General features: G+C 40.8%; 1 protein-coding gene across 4 annotated transcripts in view; it reads right to left on the reverse strand.

Annotated features, from left to right (window-relative positions):
- LOC126268013 (dual specificity calcium/calmodulin-dependent 3',5'-cyclic nucleotide phosphodiesterase 1-like) overlaps positions 1-15,989 on the reverse strand; it is a 1,575,562-nt gene that overhangs the window by 182,213 nt on the left and 1,377,360 nt on the right. For all 4 annotated transcript variants that reach the window (XM_049973424.1, XM_049973426.1, XM_049973425.1 and 1 more), the window contains one exon: positions 4,074-4,323. In XM_049973424.1, coding sequence (XP_049829381.1) covers positions 4,074-4,323 — 250 coding nt within the window. The remainder of the gene's footprint in view (positions 1-4,073; positions 4,324-15,989) is intronic.

Here is a 15,989-nt window from a genome sequence, read left to right on the forward strand (position 1 = left end):
TGAGGGTAAGGGATCGGGTCGAACCCTCACAACACAGATTATCATGTGGCCTTGAGCTTTCCTGGAAACGATGCTAGCCCACTACTAACTACATATGGAAATTCGGTGATGTCTGCATGAGAACTGCCTGCTGAGGTTACAGTTGCTCAGAAATTGCTGCTTCCATACAAAGTGTATTGCGTGTTCAAAGCAGTTAGTCGGTATGGCATACAACTCTTTGCATGCATGAAATCCTCACAAATGCGACTGGGCCTTGAATAAACGAATGAATTTGATATTCAAGGATGAATCTCTCTTCATATGGTAGAATGATCCATGTTATAACACCTGCTTGGAAGAAATAGTGAGTAGCAGCCGTTACACTCATTTGCACATTATGAGATGATTATGGTTTGTTGTGAGAGTGAGTGCAATGTTTCTGGGATGCAATGCTGGAAGAATGTAAAGAGCTAAGCACGTTCATTTGTGAATTATGAAATGATGTAACACACTGAGACACAGTCATAACATACTGCTGTCAACTGTGTGAGCTATCTGTTGATACATATGCCCTGTTCATGAGTGATAGTGGCTGTACACATTACGATGGTCTGCTGCATAAACTTATGACGGGTGAAGATATTTACCACACGAACTGGCCAACTTTCTCTCCAGATCTGAATCCTAAGAACATGCATTAGATGCATTCCAGGGATGAATACCAATCTGTCATCCGTCACCAAAGGTTTTCTCCTGCCCCTCGCTCAATTGTTTTCCAAGCATAGGATTCATTGCCCAAACATGTCCTGTACAAACTTTGGAGGGCATATTGCAATTCTGCGCAGTGTGTGTGGCAGCTAGAGGTAAACATATGCAGTTTTAACTGTTCAGTTATATGAGAAAATTATTGGTTATGTTACTTTTCTACGTTTGTATCTTTCGTTTTGTGACATTTTTGATTTGGTGATTTAGATAATAATGAATATGAAACGTTTTGTGATAAAATTTTACCTTATAATGTACTATTTTCCACAATTCTGTTGATTATGCATAACCTTTGGACACAGGGGTCTGGAAATATCACAGCAATAAATGGAAACAACATTAGTAAGTTTCTCTAACATTTTTAAATCAGCCAAAACAAAACAGAAAGACCTGTTATTCCATTCTTCAGTAATAATAGGCTATGCATGTCTGTTCAAGCTCCGAGCACATTCAAATGGTCAATATGACATATTTAATCTGTTTCAAACAGCTGTCTCAAAGAAAAAGTTGAAAATGGAGCTTATGTTTGCAGGATTAATTATTTCTTATTGTACATACTAGTGTAGCAAAGGTAGATAATAGATCTTTTTTAGTGACATTAATCTTGGAGACAGCCCAAATAACCCTGATGAATAAATTATGTTTGACTGACAAGGGAAGAAGGGAGATGGCACAAAGTTCTTAGTCACTCGACCATTGGTTAGTCTTCATCTACATTTACATCTACATGGATACTCTGCAAATCACAATTAAGTGCCTGGCAGTATTAAATACCAATCCACTCTGAAATGCTTTGTGGGGTAAGAGCTGTAATACACTATTGTCGGTAATCCATCCGTCAGATGGGGACATTAGACTCAGTAGTCCCCTAATTGCTATTTTGGAGGTTGGAACTAGGTTTCACTCTGTTGTTGTTGTTGTTGTGGTCTTCAGTACTGAGACTGGTTTGATGCAGCCCTCCATGCTACTCTATGCTATGCAAGTTTCTTCATCCCCCAGTACTTACTACAACCTACATCCTCCTGATTCTGCTTACTGTATTCATTTCTTGGTCTCCCTCTACAATTTTTACCCTCCACGCTGCCATACAATGCTAAATTGGTGATCCCCTGATACCTCAGAACATGTCCTACCAAGCGATCCCTTCTTCTTGTCAAGTTGTGCCACAAACTCCTCTTCTCCGCAATTCTATTCAATGCCTCCTCATTAGTTATGTGATCTACCCATCTAATCTTCAGCATCCTTCTGTAACACCACATTTCGAAAGCTCCTATTCTCTTCTTGTCCAAACTATTTATAGCCCACGTTTCACTTTCATACATGGCTACACTCCATACAAATACTTTTAGAAACGACTTCCTGACACTTAAATCTATAGTCGATGTTAACAAATTTCTCTTCTTCAGAAGCGTTTTCTTTGCCATTTCCAGTCTACATTTTATATCCTCTCTACTTCGACCATCATCAGTTATTTTGCTCCCCAAATAGCAAAACTCCTTTACTACTTTAAGTGTCTCGTTTCCTAATCTAATTCCCTCAGCATCATCCGACTTAATTCGACTACATTCCATTATCCTCGTTTTGCTTTTGTTGATGTTCATCTCATATCCTCCTTTCAAAACAATGTCGATTCCGTTCAACTGCTCTTCCAAGACCTTTGCTGTCTCTGACAGAATTACAATGTCGTCGGCGAACCTCAAAGTTTTTATTTCTTCTCCACGGATTTTAATACCTACTCCGAATATTTCTTTTGTTTCCTTCACTGCCTGATCAATATACAGATTGAATAACATCGGGGAGAGGCTACAACCCTGTCTCACTCCCTTCCCAACCACTGCTTCTCTTTCAGATCCCTCGACTCTTATAACTACCATCTGGTTTCCGTACAAATTGTAAATAGCCTTTCGCTCCCTGTATTTTACCCCTGCCACCTTCAGAATTTGAAAGAGAGTATTCCAGTCAACATTGTCAAAAGCTTTCTCTAAGTCTGCAAATGCTAGAAACGTAGGTTTGCCTTTCCTTAATCTTTCTTCTAAGATAAGTCGCAAGGTCAGTTTTGCCCCACGTGTTCCAGTATTTCTACGGAATCCAAACTGATCTTCCCTGAGGTCGGCTTCTACCAGTTTTTCCATTCGTCTGTAAAGAATTCGCGTTAGTATTTTGCAGCTGTGACTTATTAAACTGATAGTTAGGTAATTATCACATCTGTCAACACCTGCTTTCTTTGGGATTGGAATTATTATATTCTTCTTGAAGTGTGAGGGTATTTCGCCTGTCTCATACATCTTGCTCACCAGATGGTGGAGTTTTGTCTAGACTGGCTCTCCCAAGGCCATCAGTAGTTCCAACGGAATGTTTTCTTCTCCTGGGGCCTTGTTTCGACTCAGGTCTTTCAGTGCTCTGTCAAACTCTTCACGCAGTATCATATTTCCTATTTCATCTTTATCCACATTCTCTTCCATTTCTATAATATTGTCCTCAAGTTTATCGCCCTTGTATAGATCCTCTATATACTCCTTCCACCTTTCTGCTTTCTCTTCTTTGCTTAGAACTGGGTTTCCATTTGAGCTCTTGATATTCATACAAGTGGTTTTCTTTTCTCCAAAGGCCTCTTTAATTTTCATGTAGGCAGTATCTAGCACGACTATGACGATGCAAATCAGGTTTGCTTTAAATGCACGCTGCAACGGTCGTGAGCGTTCGTTACCTTTGAGATTAGACGTGATGAGTTTATGTTGGTCAAGAATGTCTTTAAGGCAAAGAAGACGCCATTGTCAACACTTCAGTGAGTCCGAAAGATACCCTGTAATAGGGCTACGAGAGGCTGGATGTTTCTACTGAGATACTACAGAAAAACTTGGCAGGTGTACAGCCACTCTAAATGAGCTGCATCAAACCACTCTCAGGACTGAAGACAACAACAACAAGTCTACAAATGCTAGAAACGTAGGTTTTCCTTTCCTTAATCTTTCTTCTAAGCTTCTCTAGCTTCACACAATACCACCAACATGAATGTGAGACTGCACATCCACATACTGCATTCACACACATAAGACAAGTACACTCGAGATACATGACACGGAAGCCGTACAAGAGGCAATAATTAGAAAAGGCTTGCACCAGGCGATGAACTGCTAGAGTTGTTCCTACCTCTCGATTAGTGTTAATATCCTCTTCGAGCACTCTGTACAAACTATTCAGCCCAACAGTTGTTTTCATTGGCCCATAAACTTTGCTCCCTACGTCTGCTACTGCTTGTATTAGAAATGCTGTGTGGTTGTTACAGGCAAGGGTGACAGGTGAGGCGACAGGCAAGTACAAATACTGACCTTGAGCACTTTAACGACGTCGGGCGGGAACTGCATAAGCGAGGTGCTGGTGACGCGGCGGTAGATGCGGTCGACGAAGATGCCGGCGCGGATGGCGTGCGCCACCGACCGGAACTTGGGCTTCTCGTCGGCCTTGCGTCTCGTCGTGGCGAGCTGGCGCGTGAAGGTGGACGCCAGCCACTCGCGCACCTCTGGCGGCACCGCGTCCGGCTGCACCTCCGACAGCTCGTCGTCCTCGTCCGCCAGCCGCCTGCAACGGCGCCACGAGCGCGTCAAGCTGACGGGCCCAGCAACGCGCGCCCAGCCCCGGCCCCCTCACACCTCACTGGTATCACCGCCGACTATCACTTCGCAGCAAGTTTCCAAATTCCTCCTTCCACATTGTTCCAAGAAGGTTACTACTTGCAAGGTATTACACCTCTTTCGCTTTCCTCAGTTATTTTTCATACACAATGTCGTGCTTACATTTATACAGGGTGTTAGAAAAAGGTACGGCCAAGCTTTCAGGAAACATTCCTCACACACAAATAAAGAAAAGAAGTTATATGGACACGTGTCCATGTTAGAGCTCATTTTAGTTTCGTCAGAATGTACTGTACTTCCTCGATTCACCGTCAGTTGGCCCAATTGAAGGAAGGTAATGTTCACTTCGGTGCTTGTGTTGTTTCGACTCAGGCCTTTCAGTGCTCTGTCAAACTCTTCATGCAGTATCATATTTCCTATTTCATCTTTATCCACATTCTCTTGCATTTCTATAATATTGTCCTCAAGTACATCGCTCTTGTATAGACCCAGAGTACATCAGTACGTAGCACCAACAGGTTACTGTTCATCACGAACGTGGTTTTGCAGTCAGTGCAATGTTTACAAATGCGGAGTTGGCAGATGCCCGTTTGATGTATGGATTAGCACGGGGCAATAGCCGTGGCGCGGTACACTTGTAGCGAGACAGATTTCCTGAACGAAGGTGTCCCGACAGGCAGACGTTCGAAGCTATTGATCGGCGTCTTAGGGAGCACGGAACGTTCCAGCCTATGACTCGCGATTGGGGAAGACCTAGGACGACGAGGAATCCTGCAATGGACGAGGCAATTCTTCGTGTAGTTGACGATAACCCTAATGTCAGCGTCAGAGAAGTTGCTGCTGTACAAGGTAACGTTGACCACTTCACTGTATGGAGAGTGCTACGGGAGAACCAATTGTTTCCGTACCATGTACAGCGCGTGCAGGCACTATCAGCAGCTGATTGGCTTCCACGGGTACACTTCTGTGAATGGTTCATCCAACAATGTGCCAATCCTCATTTCAGTGCAAATGTTCTCTTTACGGGTGAGGCTTCATTCCAACGTGATCAAATTGTAAATTTTCACAATCAACATGTGTGGGCTGATGAGAATCCGCACGCAATTGTGCAGTCACGTCATCAACACAGATTTTCTGTGAACGTTTGGGCAGGCATTGTTGGTGAAGTATTGATTGGGCCCCATGTTCTTCCACCTACGCTCAATGGAGCACGTTAGCATGATTTCATACGGGATACCCTACCTGTGCTGCTAGAACATGTGCCTTTACAAGTACGACACAACATGTGGTTCATGCACGATGGAGCTCCTGCACATATCAGTCGAAGTGTTCGTACGCTTCTCAACAACAGATTCGGTGACCGATGGATTGGTAGAGGCGGACCAATTCCATGGCCTCCACGCTCTCCTGACCTCAGCCCTCTTGACCTTCATTTATGAGGGCATTTGAAAGCTCTTGTCTACGCAACCCAGGTACCAAATGTAGAGACTCTTCGTGCTCGTATTGTGGACGGCTGTGATACAATAGGCCATTCTCCAGGGCTGCATCAGCGCATCAGGGATTCCATGCGACAGAGGGTGGATGCATGTATCCTCGCTAACGGAGGACATTTTGAACATTTCCTGTAACAAAGTGTTTGAAGTCACGCTGGTACGTTCTGTTGCTGTGTATTCCCATTCCATGATTAATGTGATTTGAAGAGAAGTAATAAAATGAGCTCTAACATGGAAAGTAAGCGTTTCCGGACACATGCCCACATAACAGATTTCCTTTCTTTGTGTGTGAGGAATGTTTCCTGAAAGTTTGGCCGTACCTTTTTGTAACACCCTGTATACATTTACTGGCTCTGCACTCGCTGGTTCACCTGTATAGCCTATGGTCTGCACAGATTTTCTTGTTTTTATGTAATCGAATTTGTATGTTGTTCACAAATTGCAATTCCTTCTAAACTTTTCACGCTAATTGAGACCAATACCATGGTATTTTCCAATGAGCGATTCTGGTAGGTGGCGCCCTCTAAGTGTTCGTTAATGTGTTCTTGTGGTGATATTTCCATTGGAACTTTCATGCGCTAACATGCATTTCTTTATATCTAACCGAGAAATGCAGTTAACTATTTACACAGATTTAACTTCTAAAATTTTTTAATATAACGAAATATTTTCTTAAAAGTTTTCATCCCCTATTTCACCCACTTTGCGGTTGAATTTCAAGGAACAGTGAAACATATTTTTATTATCGGAGAACCCAAACACAAATTTTAATGGATTCAACTTGGAAAATGCTTTTATAATAAAATAACTTCTTAATACTTGTCATCCCCTATTTCTCTCCCTTGCGTGACTGAATTTCCCAAAATAGTGACACATGTACCTTTTTATTTCCAATTGGGAAGTCAAATTCACATTTTCATAGATTTCACTTCAAAAATGAAATAGTTTCATTAAACATTAATCCACTATATCACCCACTTAGAAGTTGCATTTCCGAAAACAATGAAAACGTATTTTTTATTTGTACCCAAGAAGTCAAATACCAGTGTTCATAGACGCAGCTTTAAAAAGACTTTACTTCTTTAATAATGATCCATTTTTAAAGAAAATTTCTACACACTGTTTCACCTCCGTTGCTATAAAATTTCTAAAATTCTGAAATACGTATTTCTTTATTTTTGAACGAAGACTCAAATACCAATATTCTTAGATCTTGCTTCAGAACTGCCGCAATAACGACATAGTTCCAAAAAACTTTTCATCTCCTATTTCACTCCCTTAGGGGTGCACTTTAAAAATCTCTTCTTAGACGACGCCTACAGTATAAAATTAACACCCTCTTCAAATTTCAAATTTCTGTTCTTAGTGGTTTGAGTTGGCGGTGATGAGTCAGTCAGGACTGTGTAATTTTTTGAATGATTTTGTGATGCCTTCATTTCATGCACGACTGTACAATTCCGACCTGAGGCCATTTTCAAGTATGTACATTTGACACATTATTAACCCTTGTGATTCTGACATAGGAACAAATCGTATCTATAGACATACTAGACGCATTACAATATACTTTATGGATGATTCTTTAGCAATATATTGTGCCATGTACATCCTTGTTCCTATAACTGCATGCAATGGTCATAAAAGAAATTAGAAAGGTTTTTCGCTATTTTAAGAGCACGTTACTTTCGATTAGTTGTTGCTAAGCATTTATATATAATGTCGATGTTTTCTCGTACTTAACAACAGGAAGATTATAACTGTTTTACAGAAATTCGATAATTAACCTATTTGCCTTTCTTCTCAGTTATATCTTATTATCGTTCATCTTTGATGTAAATATGTCTGTACGTAATTTCTCTGAAGTAAGTTCTAATATTTGTTCTCTTATTGTGGGAGTACGTCATTTTTGAATAGTTGTTACAAAGATCTTGTATATAAATTCGATCACTGTACTTTAATCAAACAGTGAGGTAAACTGTGAGAATCGAGTAAAAACTGCTTCATGGTTATTTGATCTTTCACATTACAGTCATATTTATTAATGAGTGTAGCGATAATTTTACATTCTGTGGTTGCGTATTGCATTGTCGTAGAACTGGTAAAAAGTTACCTAGGAATTTCTCAGTTTGCGTAGACCTTTTTACTCATTTGAAGCTCTGTCTGACTGGTCGCTTAGATGGATGAACCTTCAATTTTCAACATGTAGTGTATTCTTTCTCATGTGCATAATATTCCTTAAGGAGTATGTTGCGTTTTTTAGTGACAGCATGTGCTGGGCTATTAACTATGAAAATAACAGGGCTAACTGGAATTTGTCCGTTATGTATCTTGGGCTGGGCATACAATGATGGTGTTGTTGGATTCATCATTATGGAACCTCTTATGCTTTTTTTCTGTGAGTATAAAGTTGCATCCTTTTAGTGCTTTCTTTAACTGTGCGTTAAATTTGTTGACTGGGTCCCGGTCGACGCTTTTAGTATTATTTTGATCGAAAAATTCTAATACTTTTCTTCTGTAATTGTATGTCAAAGGAATTCTGACATATTCGTCAATGTATTTCCTTTTTCTGATTATTTACTAATTGTATTGTGTTCTTCAAGCTTGTTATTAATCTGACGTATGATACTACTGTCCTTTGCTCTTATATTGGTGCTACTTTTTTGTATCATTTTTGAAATTTTGCAAGTAGTGTTGTTTTCCTCATGAGGTGGCAACTGGGCCATACAAAGCGCTACTGTACTGTTTGCAAAAATATTTTTAATCATATTGCTCCGGAGTGTATATAGTTGCAATGAGTCTGTCTCTGTTATCTTAAATTAGTACTATGAACTAAATTAGGTGTATTTCAATGTTTCCTTTAGTCCGAAGTTTGGTGCAGCTCGTCCTATGCATGCTCTTCGTAACTGCTGCAACCTAAATCTCTTTGAACCTGCTTAGTGTATTCAAGCCTTGGCCTCTCTGTACAGTCTTTGCCCTCCCACACTTTCTTTGATTACCAAATTAACGATTCCATGTTACCTTAGGGTGTGTCCTATCAATCGATCCCTTTATTTAACACAAATTGTGCCCCTAGATTTCTTTTTTCCTCAATTGGATTTAGTTTCTCTTCATTAGTTATTTCATCTACTTATCTGATTTTGAGCTCGTTCTTCCATAGCACCAAATTTTAAAAGTTTCTATTGTTTTGCCGTCTGCTGTGGCCAAGTGGTTCTAGGCGCTTCAGTCTGGGACCACGCGACCTCTACGTCGCAGGTTCGAATCCTGTCTCGGGCATGGATGTGTGTGATGTCCTTAGGTTAGTTAGGTTTAAGTAGTTCTAAGTTCTAGGGGACTGATGACCTGAGATGTTAAGTCCCATAGTGCTCAGAGACATTTTTTCTATTGTTTCCTTGTCTGAACTGTTTGCCATCCACGTTTCACTTTCGTACAAGGCTACACTCAAGAAACATCGTAAGTTATTTTGCTTGGTACGCGCAGACTATTAGTCCTACAGAAGACATGAACAGGACCTTTTAGTAGGAAATCTAATATAGTTAAATTTCGTACTGGGATACGTTTTCGCTAGAGGCCGTAGTTTTCAAGTTATTTAAGAAAAACGTAACTGTGGCCTCCAGCGAAAACGTATCCCAGTACGAAATTTAACTGTATTAAATTTCCTAGAAAAAGGTCCTGCTCATTTCTTTCAGCAGATCTAATAGTTCGCACATATTGTGCGGGAGAGTTTGAAAATCTCGCATGTTGTTTGAGAAGGCCACCTATAACACTACGGGTTGCATAGAACGACAGGTATAGGGATAATTGAAGCACCCTAAATCTGAAGAAGATGCTTTTATAAACGTTCAAATCATGGTAAAGAGGTTTTGATAAAGATTCCATATTTCCAAGTGGGTTATTTTGTATAAATTGCTGCAAATTATCAACAACAATTTCTTTTTTTTACAAATCAGTTTGTTGATAATTTATATTTTCGTTTACTCTGAGCGTGCTTTACTCAACCGTCAATACAAAAAAAAAAAAAAAAAAAAAATGGCTCTGAGCACTATGGGACTTAACATCTATGGTCATCAGTCCCCTAGAACTGAGAACTACTTAAACCTAACTAACCTAAGGAAATCACACAACACCCAGCCATCTCGAGGCAGAGAAAATCCCTGACCCCGCCGGGAATCGAACCCGGGCGTGGGAAGCGAGAAGCTACCGCACGACCACGAGATGCGGGCAACCGTCAATACGAAGTCCTCTTCCGTTCAAGAAACGTACGATGATGTGGAGCAGATAACTACTGCATAGAAGATAAATCGCATATAACTTCAGCTTTTACTTTGTGATCCGTTCAAGATATGGGAACAAAGTTTCTCGGAATATAATAGGGCGCAAAGGAGCACGTATTTGTGTTGCACATTTAATCCAATTAACTTTTGTATCAGCCGTGAGATTGAAGCAAGACCGTTCTTTTAGTGGAACGATACAGTTTTTTAACGACATTCGAAAGTTGGTGAAAGAAGAGTAAGTGATGTAACAGGCATTAATGTTTGAATTGAAAGTTTTTGCAAAAGCATTCGAGATATAAGATAAAATTAAAAGCAAGGCAGCGGCTAGTACTGGCTATTGCGCGTAAACACTGTCAGTTTTTATACCTTGTCGACATCGAACACGATTTTACTAAAATGTTACTGGATAATTATTCGTCATGGATAACCTCACCCACCTGAGAAAAGTATAAGATTGCAAGTAACATAGTCTACTGTGTGAATGAGGTAAGACATGAACAGTGATGGAGGAACCTATCATAGCCCTGTGACACAGACGAGTTTGCATCTGTGTTGCATCCTGTCCGTCAAAAAGCTCTTAAAAGAGTCGCAAATCTACCTAGGCAAGCCATATTAATGCATTTACTTTAGTAGATATTCGCTGCCGAAATGGATCAAAAACTTTATTGAAAATTTACAAATACTGAATGCATCTCGAAGTGCATCCAGTTACTAGAATGAAAAAAAAGTATGGTAACAAGAGCTCTCGCTGTCGTTCCACTCCAACAGGTGATTGTAGTTCCGTCTGTGACCGTGGCAGAAGGCGATTGTATTACAAGAGAGTCGATGGACACGAACATATTTGGATCACCCGTTGAAAATCGCTCCGTCGTGAAAACAATTGTCGTTAACTTTAATGTTGTGTACTGTGATCAGATTTTTGCCTCTATAAGGTATCACACTAGCAGAAGGGTCCCCCACATTGGCCGTAGTAGCTAATGTAACGTTGCCCTACCTTGCAGTAATCGGTTCACAAATGTTTGGCAGGCAAGAAGGATGGAAGCCTGACTGTACGCCAGCGATTGATAAATTCCAAACCTGTCCAACGTGTCTCATATGGTGAGAGCTCTGTTGAAGATCCGTCGCTCACATGGAAAGATCAAACTTGTTAGCCATTTTGGTTCTGTTTGAAATCATAGAAGATGTCACCACATTCCTTATTCTACTTTTTTTCGCCACGAGGAATCATCAGATAATGGCTAATACGACAGTATCGAGCGAGTCGTGGCAATGGCTAAGACAACGGACTATTAAATGCGAGGCACTGATTTCGAATCCCGTACGGTGATTCTGGTCCATATTTTCCACTGTTTCCGTAAATCACTTCAGCATAATTCTGGACTGGTTCCTCTCGAAAGATCACGGCTTGTTTCCTGCCCCTTACAGTAAAGAGTTAATATTGTGATACAACACTGCCGCTTTGACTGACTAGGCGAAACCATGGCGATCTTAATGACACAGTTCGCCAAGCATTTTTAAAACACGGCAGTGCGCTGATATATCAGCACGTCGATTACAGTGAAAACATAAGAAAACATATCGTCGCTACTGGAACCAAAACGGGAATGTGGGTGTTTCGGGGCCCTGTGCGAACTCAGCAGCCGCGATTAAAAAGAAAAGAGTTTGTGATGAGAAATAAAAAGATGTTAAACCTTATAAAAACGAGTACCTCCATGCATAATAGTTAACCACCACAATAACTGGAACATAGCTCACATGTAGAATGCGATATAATTCAAATTAATTGTAAATGAACTATTGTATCCTAACACTTCCTGGCAGATTAAACCTGCGTGCCACACCGAGACTCTAACTCAGGGCCTTTGCTTAACTTAACTACAATTTCGGTTTGCGCTGCGTATGAGAGCGATCGGAACGAAATCGTAATTAATATAAAAAAGTGCAGAAGGCAACAGTGCATTTCACCTTCACTTTGACTGAATGTCCCTCGAGCAGGTTGACACACATTTCAAATTAATTTGCGCTGACCGATGTAATTTAAGCTAATCACAACTTATTTATTCACTCTGCTTTGTAAATAAGAACTGCCAGAAAGAGACAGCAGCTATCCCATGGTAATTGATTTGTGCTGTTGTGATGCTATTATGGATACTCATTTTGCAAATATAGTATCATTGAAAAAATGATGTGAAATGGTTATTATTTCACGAAATACTAATCATCACGATTTTTCCTCTTTCTTTCGCTTTGATCGTATTGTTTGCTTCATCCACTTAGTCCAAATGCAATGGCGTTATAATTTTCGCCTCGGTTACAGAGTTATGTTCCACACGTCTTTACATTGCTATGCTTCTAAATATGAGGGAAATGTGACGTCATAGTCGACGTTATATCGAGTCATCAATCAAAGCTGTCGCCCTTAACCCTATTGTTAACTCGATCTGTGATCATTGTTAAAATGATCTTGTGCACATCCTCCAATAAACTCGACATAAAAAAGATGTTGAACTCTACGCTTGTTTTCCTTCTTCCTGTTGAACTCTATGCTTCTTTCCTTCCTCCCTTTTATATTATACAGACAGTCACTAAAGTTCTGTACGAAGTTGTCTCAATTATCTGTGTTAAAATGTCATACTTCACGTCGTATATTTTTCCCGAAGAGACGGTTTGAATCTACACGAATAAAGAACATAGCCTTTCTAAATTCAGAAACCGAATCTCTTCGATGGTTTCCTGGAGCAACAGTGGAATATTTTTTATCCGGAAAATCCCTCTGTAGACTTGTGAGCTAGCGAACAACACATATGAATGGCTGGGGCAGTTTGGGTACGTACTTTTGGACCAAACACCCCGAGGTACAGTTTCAGTCTCTGGGATTACTGAAGAAATACTTGCATGATAGATTCACTGCTCACTTACAGTTCAACACGTAGTCATGATATCGATATAGCTGTCTGATACATTTTTTCAGTGTTGCTATGAATGTTTTAACATAACTATGAAACAAAATTTATGGGGGAGCATAGTGATTACATGAGGATGTACTAGTGACGTACTATAACATATCAGTACTAGAGCTTGTGGAAGAAAATTTGTACACGAGAGCTCTTGTTACCTTAATTTTTGGATTCACTCTCTGGGCCGATTGAACTTGGTGAACGAATATTCCTGCTGCGTACCTTCCATCCCAGTATGCCATACTCGAGGAATTGCCCGAAGCACACGCGTGAGCATTTTACATTTATTCAGTCAGTAAGCGTATATACAGCCAGAGATAATAAAACTCACAGATGCTAATAATGAACGTCAGAGATTCCAGTAGTGTATTACGAAAACGATGAGTGTTTGTGTTTAAAGATCGTTTGCAGACCATGCAACACACATACCAGCCAAACTGCACGCACCATATTCCCCTTCGTCACTTCGTCCAGATTCGCGAAAATTTTCACAGCAATCTCTGACAGACCGTGCACGTTCAAAAACGGTTGAGCGTTTCACGTGGAAGCGAATATCGATTGTCGAAGAGGAAATCTTCAGCATTTCCGAAATCGATATGTCGAGTAAACAATTCGTGATAACCGGAATTCGGAGCCCTACGTAAACGAAGTGATTGATCACTGTTTAACGACGTATAAGCTTTATCGCTGACCGTGAATATCTAATGTTAATGAGTACAAGGATACGCAGTCTTTGACTGACGTACTTGTCAGAAAATAACTGGAAAACGCACTGCCAAAAATTTGTTCAGTCAACTACTGGGTGGTTGTAAATAAAGTGCGACTACTCATGGAGGTCCAGTATGAGCTGTAATTATTATATGGCAGCGAAAGTTAGTAGATACGCTGATGCGTTAATGCGGAACCGGTTTACTCTGGAAAATATTAGTTCCAGGTTTGTCCACCAGGTGAAGTCTGGCGCTGTGCACTGTATGACATCCACGCTGTTATTTGACAAGCTATAACGTGATTGAAGAGTGTGGCCACTGGTGGTTACCGAGAAGAGAGACCTTGCGCTGTTAGTGACACTGTTATATGTGAAAGGCAGCACTTACGGTACTGCATTGAGGAAGTATCGCCGGCTTACAGGTTTATTATGCCAACCTTCTTCGTCCCTGAAATTTTGTGACTCTTTACGATGTGGGCTTTGGTGTCACAAGTGTTTGCTGTTGCCCAATGCTGACTTTATGGTTACTTTTTGTTCCATAGTTTTGAAATTAAATTAGTAGTTCTTCCGGGGGGGGGGGGGGGGGAGAGAAGGAGTGTTGCGGCCTTTGCACTGCAGGACGTTTTATGGGCTTTCTTATTGGAGGTTAGTCCACATTTTATGACGTTGATTGTTAACAGCGATTTCTATTTTTTGTGTTTTGTTTTAGATTTTATTAATGTTGTCAGTACTGGTGTGAGCAATTTTCCTTAAAAATCTTTCATTGCGCTTTATATTGTAATAGCTGTTCTTAATGTGATCAGCAGTGCTCTAACTTAACCGCTTCTGCTGTAACCGCTCGTAGGCTATAACTGTTTTACTGGTTTCCTTCCAATTGCATTAGTTGCTCCACAACTTAGTACATGTACAAATTAGTGACAATCTGGCACTGTTTGTTTTTTCTTAGGCCTGTTGTTGGCGGGTATTAATTAGACAGTCAGATGGCGTGAGCAGTCCACTCGCTTAATTACGCGCACATGGCCGCTCCGACATTTCACCTTCACTTTGTGCTTTGTAGGAGTCTGATGGGTGTCTATGCAGCACCGGTGACTCGCAAACTTTTCTCGGGGGGTTATATTGTGTGTTCACACATGCTTGCAGGGACCCCCTTTTTTGGACATTTCAGTGTTCGAAAGACCGCCTTTTTATCTTCAACAGTCAATAAATAGATACCTGTTGAAGTTTCCGAAAGTGAAACAACAAACGAAAACATCAAAAAATTGGTAGTGGACAATTTGCGATTATAGGCGTACGAAGTAGATGACGCCATACGCGTCAGGAGAACAAGTACGATGTATTTTACGCGAAGAATTAACTATGACAAAGCTTTGTTCAAGACGGTTATTTGTCAAATACTGACCACAATTAAAGAGGAAAAGGAATTTGTCAACTATGTTTGGACAGTTTAAAAAAGAATCCAAGTGATTCAGTGGGCCCACCTGGTACTGCGCATGTGACGGTGTTCACCACTTCATGCCAGATACAATCTAGTTACCAAAGCAGTAGCAGGAAATCAATCACTCCGTCTTGAGGCCAAGAGTGGCCTACCGGGACCATCCGACTGCCGTGTCCTCCTCAGTGACGGATGCGGATGGGAGGGGCGTGCGGTCAGCACACCGCTCTCTCGGTAGTTATGATGGTATTCTTGACCGAAGCCGCTGCTATGTGGTCGAGTAGTTCCTCAACTGGCGTCACGAGGCTGAGTGCACACCGAAAAATGTCAACAGCGCATGGCGGCCTGGATAGTCACCCATCCAAGAATCCACTGCGGCCAGGCCGTTGCTTAGGAATTCAATCACTCCGCAGAAAATAAGGCGAATTGGATTTCACCTTTCGGAAAGCTTCTGGCCAACCTCTCCTACAACATTAAAAGGATTCATGCAAATCCCAGAGAGCAAAATAACAACTAGGGAATCCTATTTAAGCCTTCGGGACCTATGCGATGAGATTTTTTAGGTGAGGGCGCTAATAGAGATGGGATGAGAAGACACTTGAGAAGAAGCCTGGTTTGTAAAAATACACTTTCCTACCCAAAGACGTGGTAAAACTGAGAAATGTGCAATTTGAATTATTGCAACAATCAACCTAATCAATAGATTTGGTACCCTTTGACTCAGTATATTATCACATCCAAAGAAAATTGTGGC

Source organism: Schistocerca gregaria, chromosome 4, assembly GCF_023897955.1.
Source record: "Schistocerca gregaria isolate iqSchGreg1 chromosome 4, iqSchGreg1.2, whole genome shotgun sequence".
NCBI classification, from domain to species: Eukaryota; Metazoa; Arthropoda; class Insecta; order Orthoptera; family Acrididae; genus Schistocerca; species Schistocerca gregaria.